The sequence below is a fragment of the Perca fluviatilis genome, chromosome 5 (assembly GCF_010015445.1).
Source record: "Perca fluviatilis chromosome 5, GENO_Pfluv_1.0, whole genome shotgun sequence".
Lineage (NCBI taxonomy): Eukaryota > Metazoa > Chordata > Actinopteri > Perciformes > Percidae > Perca > Perca fluviatilis.
The window spans coordinates 26,614,340-26,626,101 of NC_053116.1; the positions used below are offsets into that span (position 1 = coordinate 26,614,340).

Consider the following 11,762-nt stretch of genomic DNA (forward strand, 5'->3'; position numbering starts at 1 on the left):
CAGAAAAGGGACAGTTTTGATCCAGTAGGGGGCAGCCAACCAGCAGCCAGCGTGCTGAACAACAAGTTTATTTCCGGCTAAACAGAGTCAGCTGTTTTCTCCAGCAGGTTGAAACCACATCCACGGCTTTTGTAACTCAGCCATTCAAACATGTTTAACTTTTCGACTTTTTTGTGAACCTGTAGTCTGGTTGTTCCTGGAGGTGGTTCAGAGACGTCTTGTAGGAAACGGAAAGTGAGTAATTTGTATAGCTGATTTTAATGTTTATATTCCGTATTAAACAGGTTGACGCATTTATTGAGTTGACTGACAACCCTCTGTCGACAATGATGCGAAAAGATGAACAACTTAAAATGGTTTTACTTTTATCTACCGTGAAAGAAAGAAATCTATTGTGTAGCTGTGTTCAAACCGCAGGCCGCTTCCAGCAGCTCGTTCCCCGGCACTAACCTCAGCATGTCCCCGGTACCCAAAGTGAGGCTGGCCGGTGGCCTGGAGATCTGCCGCCTGCTGAACGGGATGTGGCAGGTGTCCGGGTCGCACGGAGCGGTAGATCATGCCAAAGCAGGTAAACAATATCGTGGAAATATTGCAAACGAATTGAAAACTGGGCGTTTTGGAAACTCTAAAAATGATCTAGCTTGGAATAGAAAACGTGTCCTGTACTTGTTCAGATGTACTTTAAGAGAAATCCAATCATCTGATAAAGACTTCATGTAGTCTTTATCAAAATCGATGTTATGCCCAGTTCAGAAAAGCAATTGTGATAACAGGAAGGAAATACATTTTTAGCTTTAGGGACATGTGGGACATGTTGCTACACCCTGTCAACAATTTATAGTCAGAAAGTGTTCAAAAGTATATTCAATATATATAAATAATTTGCACATGCTAGTAGTGAAACATTGTGATTTTTAAACCACTCTCTCTTGGTAACCTAACTGCTGGAATATAGCAACATATTTAATCTAGAAATGTTTCCCTCTTGTCTCCAGTTGAGGCCATGCAGGCCTATGTAGACGCTGGTCTGACTACATTTGACATGGCAGACATTTATGGGCCTGCAGAGGAGATATTTGGACAGTTCAACAGCCAGGTACACGCGCACACACACACACACACGCACACACACACACCTCATTTACATATATGACATAAGGGGCGATAATGTGGCAAAGATGACTATAATAATGCAATAATAATCAGATTTTCTTTGAATCATGTTATGCAGCTGTGCAGTTTGTGAGGATTTCAAAATTTTATTTTAGTTCAAAATGTTCATTAGAGAATAAACCCCTTGAGATGCACCATCTCATTTCCAAGGTGGTCCTCAGCCACAAAACATTGAAAAACATTTAAACATATTCACATGAATAATAATGAATTAAACAATCCAACAACATATTAATAACAAATGATTCTAATCTAAAATAAAATGTATTGTTGGTGAAAACTATTTAACTCCATTTTTTTGTCTTTTCAATAAATACATGGTATAAACTGTAAAGTAATTGATGTGGATGGCATGCAACAAAGATCCCTGATAAGACGAATTTGTACCATATCTAATTTATTGTTTACAAATGTGGGATTAATCCTACTCATTGGGTTGAAAAAAGAATCCTTATAAAAGCAAATAGATAAATTCACATCTGTTGAAGTGTAACTGGCCTGCTAGTCTATGACCAAAATTTGCATGATATGATGCTGGAGATGCTGTAGTTTATAAAGTTTAATAGATAACTGGAATTATCTCCGTGGTCTCACACTGAGTTGTGGTGATGCCACATCTTGCCTGATTTTAATTTTTTTGCCTGATTGTGCTCCCTGAAACACAAGAGGGAGCTAATGTACTGTTGTAGATTGACGTCAGCGGAGCACGTGTGTGTCATTTACAAGAAAGAGACCGAGAGGAAGCAAGAGACAGATTCAAAGAGAAAACAGACTGCTTGTTGCAAAAAACAAAATGAGGAAAGTGTGATGGACACAGTTTTCATTCATCCTGTAAGCTCAGTCCTTCCTGGTTATTGATTTGTCAATCCAGCTATTAGTGTCGGTGTTCTCCACAGAGCTGCAGATACTCAACACACACATTAAGAAATGTTCTCACACGTGCACTCAAACAGAAGCTTGAAAAATAGCTAATGCTTTCTCTACCTTTTTACACACAGACACACACACACACACACACACACACACACACACACACACACACACACACACACACACACACACACACACACACACACACACACACAGAGTGGCTCAGATCAGAGTTTTTGTTGTTGACAGTCTAATGGTATCGATCGTGGTCTCAGAGACAGAGAGGTCTTCTCTCTTCCAACCAGCTTTTCTCTCTGTCTCACATTTTCCCTTACTGCACATGCTTTCCAGGCTGTTTGTCACTTTACAATTAACTAATCAACAGACAATTATTAACTCCTGCATCATTTTAGCAGTACAAAACAGTAAAAAAAAAACTATTGTGCTGTATGTAATAATTTGCAAGCTATTTAGCATATAGTTATAATAGATCCGAATCAGTGCAAGCTACAGAAACAAGACATAACCCAATAAGAATGTTTGTATTTTGTAATTATAATTTTTATGACTCTTTGTCTCATCTCAAGTGCAAATCGTCTGGGAAAGACATCCCAGCTCTGCAGAGTCTGACTAAATACGTGCCAAGACCAGGACCAATGGACCGCAAGGTAAGCCGTTGACTGATGTGTCGAGACAAGAGTGAAACCCGCACTCGGTCTGCCGTGTTTTACAGTTAGGATAGTTTCATCCACTAGAGAGCTCTGTGTGTCTTTATAAAGAACACGGACGTCATCTTTACTGGTCTACTTAAAATTTTTAAAGCTGCGTAGAAATTGTGTTAGTGTTGAGTCCCCTTAAATGATTCTCTCCATATCCTTAGTTTTATGAGAAAACCGTTCACATCACAAATAATCCCATTTATTTGTAGTTTCATGTGTACTAAACTATGATGGTTACAAAAACAGTATCCACACAATATTTTGCAGTTGTGCACAATTTACACGATGTATTTGTACCTATAGTACATACATAGGGTTAAGCAACCCAAATCATGTTTCTCGTTATGTTAAATGATTTAGGTTGTCAGATTCAAAGCTAAACACGAACAATGTATGCATTAGAGCTAGACCAATATATTGCCTATCATTGACTTATCGCAGATGTATTGGTATGTCGGCCAATAAGCAACAAGAACTTTCGGTACAGAAAAACTAAACTAGGCATACTTTGTCAACCAGCGAGTACTGACAAGTTGATCTTTCCACTGTAAAATGTCCTGCTCTGTATTTATCTTGGTCACAATTTTATGGTTATCAGATTTTTAAACTCCCAAAAAGCAATATCGGCCTCAAAAGTCCATTATCAGTTGGGCTATACAGTAAGTGGCATTGTCTGGAATTGTATGTTTGTGTTGATGTACGTAGAGCGACTTCTGAAACTAGACCTCCTAGGTTGAATTGAAACTCATGAAATGGGTTTCATGTATTTATTTTTACTGTTGCCAGTAGAGACGGGGGCTGAGGAGTCCCTATTTGTGTGCAGGTGGTGGTGAAGGCGCTGCAGTGCTCAATGAACCGTATGCAGGTGGACAGACTGGACTGTGTTCAGTTCCACTGGTGGGACTATAGAGACAAACGATACCTGGACGCACTAGGACACCTGTCCGACCTGCAGCAGGAGGGACTTATACGTATGTACGCTGAAGTACACAATACATACTGTAAACATGTACAGATAAACAGGGAGGGAAAAACAAATAAATATTACCAATATCACAGATATACAGTTTGTTTGGAAATTGCAATATATTCATGTTTTACAGGCTGCATGTTATGTTTATTTGAGAGGAGTTCATTCTTGACCTGGAAATGGTTTTCAAGTTTGATATATTTAGTTTTTTATTTATTTATAGTAATTGGATTTTCTAATTAGGTTTACTGTGCTATCCTGTTCATCTATGATCAAATCATAACTTAATTTAAAGGTTTGCGCACCAAAAATGTAATTTGGACGAATATGTTGGATCATTTTTGACTCCTGAATATCAATTGGCCTCATTCACCGTTCTTAAGAACAAATGTGCTGTGTTCTTAAACCCCACTTACGCATTTTTCATGAAGATTCTGGCATTCACCAATATTTTCTTATTATGGATTTGTTCTCAGGTAAGAACAGAATCTATGCACACTCAAGAGCACTCTTACGCACAATTTAGATCTGACATGTTTGCACAAAACCTATACCTATATATAAAGCTATACCGTTTTCGTCCGTTCTAATTTAAAATGTAACATTTCTCTCCCATCTTATTTGCTGCTTAGTATGCACTGCTGACGCTACTAAATATGATGTCTCGTTTTTCGTTAACTTCTTGCAGCAGTACCCCCACTTCAGAATTACTAAAGTTTTTCATTTTTTTGGAGCCGAGGCCTCTTTGCCACGTCTTTTGGACATTTGCACATGACAAAGCCCTGCCATCTCATGCCCTTTTATGGGCATTTTACCTATGCTAAATAGGAGCAACGGGCACGAGCTTTCAATTTACGAAGACATTGGGATTCATTATTCTAAGAACACACCTGCGAACAATTCTGCTGTTTAAGAGCACTTCATGAATCAGATGTAGACTTTTCTCAGGGATTTTTTTAAGAACATATGAGGCCCAATATGAGCAGCAGACTGGGGAAAAGAATAGTCATCACACACACCTATAAGGATTCACACATATTCTCTGAAGGGAATACAGAATGTATAGTATGTCCAAAGTGTCCAAAAAGGAAAGGGGATCTGTTTGAATTTTTTTTTCTGAGAAGACTTTAACCTGTTTTTTCCTTTTCTTCAGGAGAGCTCGCCCTCACTAACTTTGACACACAGAGGCTGGAGGAGATCACCAACAGAGGCATCCGCATCTCAAGCAACCAGGTAACGTGTACAAGACTATCTGACTCAATTCTTCAGTGCATCTATTAAGCATGTATTTAATGTGTCTGCCATGCAGGTTCAGTACTCTTTGATTGACCAGCGACCTGTAGCCAAGATGGAGCAGTTCTGTCTGGCTAACAACATTCAGCTCCTCACTTATGGCACTCTGGGTGAGATACTGTTTACACATTACAATTTATATCCAGTCACTGCATGTCATTTTTTTAGCATTTGCATTTACTTAGATCCATGAATAATACCGCTCCAGCAGGGCAATTACAAAGAAGGTTTACTTCATGTTTAATGATGCAAGCAGCACATTTACCATCTCGGTATAAAAATGTAAAATGGTGGTTTTCTAAAATGGAGTCAGTGGACATGACGACACATCCTCTCTTCTCTTCACTCCCCCTCTTATCATTGTTACTCCTTCCTCTCCCTCCGTCTCTGCATCCCATTCTCCTCCTGACCTCAATGGTCTCCATCTATGCCCTCTCTCCCCTCCCTTTTTGTTTTTTTTCTCTCCACCTTCTCTTGCTTCACCCTCCTCCTCCTCTCTGCCCTTTTCCATCTCATCTATTTTCTTCCTCCATCCCTTTATCCCTGGCGCCTCCTCCCACTTCTCCTTTCCGTCAATCCTGTATCCCTCCTCCCCGACTCCTTTTTAACTCCTTTGTCTGCCTCTCTCCTCCATCCCTCTCTCCGCTCTTTTTCCTCCATCACTGTCCTCTCTCAGCTGGCGGTCTACTCTCAGAGCGTTATCTGGGGAAGGCAGAGCCTAATTCCAGGGCGGAGCTCTACACCGCCTCCCTCTCGAAGTACAAGAACATGATCGACTCTTGGGGTGGCTGGAGCCTTTTCCAGGACCTTCTTGTTGCCTTGGAGACGGCTGCCAGGAGACACGACTGCTCAGTGGCCAGCGTGGCAACACGTTATGTGCTGGATCGCCCCGCGGTGGGTGGGGTTATTGTGGGCTGTCGGCTAGGCGTCGCAGGGGCGGGGCAACACATCAGTGACAGTCTGCGTAGCTGCAGCCCTGACCTGAAACTGACGGGGGAAGATCTCGCCGCCATCGAAGCAGTGACACAACGCTCCAGGGACCTCACGGCGCTCATCGGGGACTGCGGCGATGAGTACAGGAGCTAAAGGGGAAGGGTGAGGCTGACTGACTGGGTGTGACAGATGGGGGGAGGAGGAGGAGGGGTAAAGCGAGAGAGAGAAGCATCTCACACAGAACAGCCGCATAGTTGAAAAGAATAAAATGCGACAATGAAAATCAGTTCAATTCTCCATTAAACATTATAAAGAGCTTTCAGTAACTAAGGGGAATTGCAAGTTTCAACTTGCCTGTTCCTTTTACTTTAATACAACCTCTGAAGAGGATGTGCCTCAGACGAAGTGTAGTTATTTTACCTACTGAATATTTGATGCTGTTAAACAGGTTGAACACTTTTTCTTCCACAGTGTGTTTACACTGCTTAAGGGCTTTTTGATTTGGTAGACAAGCTTCTCATTCAGGCTTGAATACAGATGCACAAACACACAGTAATCAATGTTTACGTTTTTAATTTAGGTGTGTAGTAAGTCTTTTAGTTACAGAATTAAGAGAAAGTTCAGTGTCCAAGCTATAGATTTGAGCTTTTACACTGTTTAACAATGTTAAATTCTATATTGTGTACATAATAAAAAATGGCGTCTGGTTAATGGAATTCTGTTTGTTTTTTTCTATTTGGAGTTTATTTTAAAGTTCAAGTTGAATCCAAATTAACCTTAAAGGAGTGTGTTGTTAAGGCAAATAAACCATTTGTCACCACGTTTGCTGTTTTCTAATATGCATATGTCCTCATGTCCATGCTCATATCCAGAAGTGCAATATCTTATCTATCTACTTCTCTCAGTATTGGTCCCACATGATTCTTTTTCTAATTTTGATGTACTGACGCTTTAAAAATATATAATGAGACAATGTACTGTACATTATTTTCCTTTGTGTCTGAGAAACTGACCGTGTGTGTGTGTGTGTGTGTGTGTGTGTGTGTGTGTGTGTGTGTGTGTATTAGGGGGTGGGGGCTCAGTGAAGTGGAAGAAAGTGGGGAACCCTGTAGCACTGTCTGGACCTACAGATGAAATGATGCGAAAGCGACATGTGTGTATACACACACACACACACACACACACACACACACACACACACACAGACACAGACACAGATGTTACAGAAATGTCAGGCTCCCATTGTATAACATTGACTTAAAGAATAGAAGCATGTGCTGCATGTTGTATAAATAGTAGGGATTGTGGTTTTAATGAGTGGGTGCATATTGTGTGTTATGTACAGGCTGTATGTAATTAATTAATGTGCTGGAAGCAGGTTTTAATATAGCTTTTTGTTTTGTATGTGCGTTTGGAAGGTGCTGAAGTAGAAGCAATTACGTTTGACAGGAGGTGTGTGAGCCACTCCACGTCTTCATATTTACTATAATGTGTGTGTTGATTTGTCTGTGCATTAGTGGAGAAGAATCCATACGACAGATTGACGGATATACAGACAGATGCTTAGATGGCCGTCAGGACAGGAACGCCCAGCCTGTCTGCACTCCTAGCACCTACAGTGTGCTGATATGAACATGCATACTATACATGCATACACAATATGTCAGTCCATTTTTCTTTTCTCCCTTACACACACTCCCAGCTGCCACACTTTGTGCACCTCAAAGACCAGACAAGCTCCTGCTGCGCAATAGGAGCGAGGTCAAAGGTTGTGCCAGATATCACATCCAATCTTCTGTGGTCCTTCTCACCAGCTGAAGTTCAGTCAATGGTTTCAGTACAAAGGACTGAAGTACAGGAAGACCACACTGTTAGTCAGAAGAAGGTAAAGTAGTGAGAATAGTTGTAAAAGTGGGAATGGTTATAATTAGTATGATTGAAATATTGAATAATACCAAATAAAGTACAATATTTTAAGTTATTTTCAAAGAAAAGTCAGTCAAACAGGTATGTCAAAAGAAGCAACAAAAGGTCATATTATAGCATGTTACAAAAGTGATGACTAAGTCTTAGTATGGTTTATTGGGAAAAGTGATAAAAGTCATAATAATAAAGCATAATATTTCAGGAAAAAGTCAGTATATAGAAAAAAGTAAAATAATCATTGAATAGTTTGTCGAAAAAAGTCATGAAAAATAAATAGTATAGTACGTTCGGAAAAAAGTGATAAAAAAGTCAAAGTATAGTATGTTGAAAAGATTGTAAGCTTGTATAGCATTTTGAAAAAAGCCATTAAAAAGTAATAGTTGAAAAAGTCCAAGTATAAGTCATAAAAAATAGAAAAAGGTAAAGTAGGGAGAATAGTGGCAAAGTGGGAATTGTTTTAATTAGTATGAATTTCACTGAAATGTTTAATAATACCAATATTGTATTAAACAAAAGTGGAATATTTTAAGGTTTTAAAAAAAAAGGTCATAGCATGTCGAAAAGTCATAGTATGTCAAATTATAGCATGTTGAAAAAAGTGATGAAAAAGTCAAAGTATAGTTTGTCGAAAAAAGTCATGAAGCCATAATATTATATTGAAAAAAGTCATAAAATAGTCATAGTATAGTATGACGAAAAAAGTCATAAAAAAGTCCTAGTTTAGTATGTCGAAAAAAGTCATAGTATAGTATGTCAAAAAGTGATGAAAAAGTCGCTCTTTTGGTAGAGCGTGCTCCCCATGTACAGAGGTTCAGTCCTTGCAGCAGCGGCCACAGGTTCAATTCCATCCTGCGGTCGTTTGCTACATGTCATTCCACCTCCCTGTTGAAGCTGTCCTATCAAATAAAGGCCTAAAATACCAATAAAAATCCTAAAAAGTCAGTTTAGTATGTTCAAAAAAGTGATAAAAAACTCATATTACAGCATGTCCAAAAAAGTCGAAATTTAGTATGTTGAAAAAAAGTGATAAAAAAGTCATAGTATAGTATGTTGAAAAAAGTTATAAGTCATAGTATAGTAAGTCGAAAAAAGTCATAGTATGTCAAAGAAAGGCTGGAAGAAGATGCAAACTTCCAGCCCGGACTGGTAATCAAACCAGGGGTCAGTGACAGCAGTCCCTACTTGCTGGAGCAGTGCCAAAGTCATAGTATAGAATATTAAAAAATGATATATAGTATATCGAAAAAAGTCATAAAAAGTAATTGTAATGTATATCATAAAAGGTCATAGTATGTTGAAAAAAGTGATAAAAAAGTCATAGTATGTCAAAATAAGCCTGGACTGTGAATTAAACCTGGATCAGAGTCTGCATTGCGTATTTTCGCGTTGCCTGTTGGAGCAGTGATAACAACTGAGCCACTGTGCCACTAAAAGAAATTATGTTGAAAGCATAGCATAGCGTGTCAAAACATTTCATTAAAAGTCATTGAATAGTATGTCGATAAAAATGATAAAAAAAGTAATAGTATGTCAAAGAAAGGCTGGAAGAACATGCAAACTTTACACAAAAGAATCCCAGCCCGGACGGACTAGGAATCAAATCAGGGGTCAGTGACAGCAGTCCCTACTTGCTGGAGCAGTACCAAAGTCATAGTATAGAATATAAAAAAATTGTATATAGTGTATCGAAAAAGTCATTGTATAGTATGTCGAAAAAAGTGATAAAAAGTCATTGTAATGTATATCATAAAAGGTCATAGTATGTCGAAAAAAAGTGATAAAAAAGTCATAGTATTGCATGTTGAAAAAAGTCATGAAAAGTAATTGTAATGTATATCATAAAAGGTCATAGTATGCCGAAAAAAGTGATAAAAAAGTCATAGTATGTCAAAATAAGTGATAAAAAAGTCATAGTATGTATGTTGAAAAAATGTATAGTATAGTATGTCGAAAGAAACATCAGCCCAGACTGGGAATCAAACCTCCTGGTTGCCTGTTGGAGTAGTGCTAACCACTGAGCCACTGTGCCACAAAAGAAATTATGTTGAAAGCAGTCATAGCATAGTATGTTTAATAAAAAGGGATTAAAAAGTCATATGTATGTTCGAACAAAGTCAATGTATAGTATGTTGAAAAAAAGTCATAGTAGAAAATGTTGAAAAAAATCATAGAATATATATATATAAAAAAGTCATAGTACAGTATGTCGAAAAAAGTAATGAAAAAGTCATAGTATTGTATGTTGAAAAAAACGTCATGAAAAGGGCCAGCCCGGACTGGGAATCAAACCTTGGTCAGAGTGTGCATTGCTTACTTGCTGGTGCTAGTTGGAGCAGTGCTAACAACTGAGTCACTGTGCCACTAAAAGATATTGTGTGAAAACAATCATAGCATGGTATGTCAAAAAAAGTCATAGTATAGTATGTCGAGAAAAGTGATCAAAAAAGGTATTGTATAGGATGTTGAAAAAAGTCATAAAAATAGTCATAGTATAGTATATCTATCTGAGATTAACTGAAAGAGCCCTCGAAAACTTCCCATTGAAGAAGCTCTAGAAAAACCTAAACAATACGTGGTATCAATATAATGACTTCAACGTCAGCCCCAGAAAGCATTTGCGGACACATTGATAAATAATTTTGTGGCTATAGTAAAAAAAGGGGGGCATATCAGCAATGTGAAAAACTGGTACTCTGTGGCTTTTGTCATTTGGAGGCTCAATGAGCCAAATGTAGTAAGTCTTATGCTTAAATGAGCACATTGGCTGAAAGAACACAAGTATATCTAGGTTTTGACATATAAATGGTATGTGAGAAGTAAGAATTGTGGCTGTGAGAGCAAGTTAAAGAGAAAGTTTTAAGGCAATGTTCTCTCTCTTTTGCACTGTAGCTGTGACATCACCCACACAGAGCAGCCCTTAAAAACACAGAAAAAGCCTAAGAAGCACTAAACTTAAACAGTGATAACACAAACTGTAAAAAATATCAAAAAGCTGAATCATTTTCTACTGGCTGAAGATTTTGTGAAAAGTTTAAAGTTTGAATGACATCTGTAGGTGAACATTTGTGGGAGGAGTAGTATTTAGAAGTGGAAAAAGCTTGAAGGGGATTTAAAGATTGCTCAATTGACTTTAAAAAGAAAAAAGCTTAATATTTGAAAAACTATAAATGGTGGCGAAAAGTTAAGCACAAAAGTCCTTAAAGAGCTGAACATTTGATATTTGAATGATTTTTGTAGCTGAAAGTGTTCAGAAGTAGTAGGCGACTGGAAATTTTACTGCTGAATCAGCATTCATAAATAAAAACTAATCAGTTACTTGGTTAAAAAAAAACGACTGGATTTATGAGAGCATTAAAATAAATCACAGTGTTCATGCCAAAGTTGAGCTTGTTTTTTCTTTTTTTTTTTTCTTTCTTCTTGTGTTTCGTTCTTGGAACCTTACGGTTCAACCCAACATCATTTGTAGGCAATTACAGTATTATAATTCTCATGTCGATTTTCTAAATTGCAAACAGTTAAAATGCCACACAGTATATCACACACATTTCTTGCTCACACACACGTTCACATGCTGCAGTCCGGGTGACTCTTTCAATAGGCTTTTCAATTATTAACACACATTAAATATGCACATGGTGGATGTGGGCTTGATCCTACAGACTTCAACCAGCCACAAGGGCACTTTAATCTAAAACTAAGAAACAGACTGCATAAGGTGATGCAGAGACATATATACAGAACTGTAGACAATTTCATAAGAGGGCATTAAAGCCTAAAAGACCCACGAGTCATTTTCTGCTGTCTGACTGTCCCTAAAGATTGGACAGAGAAGGTTAGAAAAGTCTTCAGGATTGCTACTCCTGAATGGATATCCTGCA

General features: G+C 38.2%; 1 protein-coding gene across 2 annotated transcripts; it reads left to right on the plus strand.

The window, feature by feature from the left end:
- Positions 1–41: 41 nt before the first annotated feature.
- Positions 42–6,780, plus strand: LOC120559326 (uncharacterized oxidoreductase YccK-like). 2 transcript variants are annotated; one of them, XM_039800970.1, is made up of 8 exons: positions 42–234; positions 401–568; positions 996–1,096; positions 2,631–2,711; positions 3,586–3,733; positions 4,886–4,965; positions 5,042–5,135; positions 5,702–6,780. In XM_039800970.1, the coding sequence occupies exons 2-8, from the start codon at positions 457–459 to the stop codon at positions 6,109–6,111; spliced, it is 1,026 nt and encodes a 341-aa protein (XP_039656904.1). In that variant the 5' UTR covers positions 42–234; positions 401–456; the 3' UTR covers positions 6,112–6,780. The 2 variants fall into 2 exon arrangements, with proteins under 2 accessions (XP_039656904.1, XP_039656903.1); XM_039800969.1 differs by having other exon boundaries at positions 418–568.
- The last annotated feature ends 4,982 nt before the right edge of the window (positions 6,781–11,762 follow it).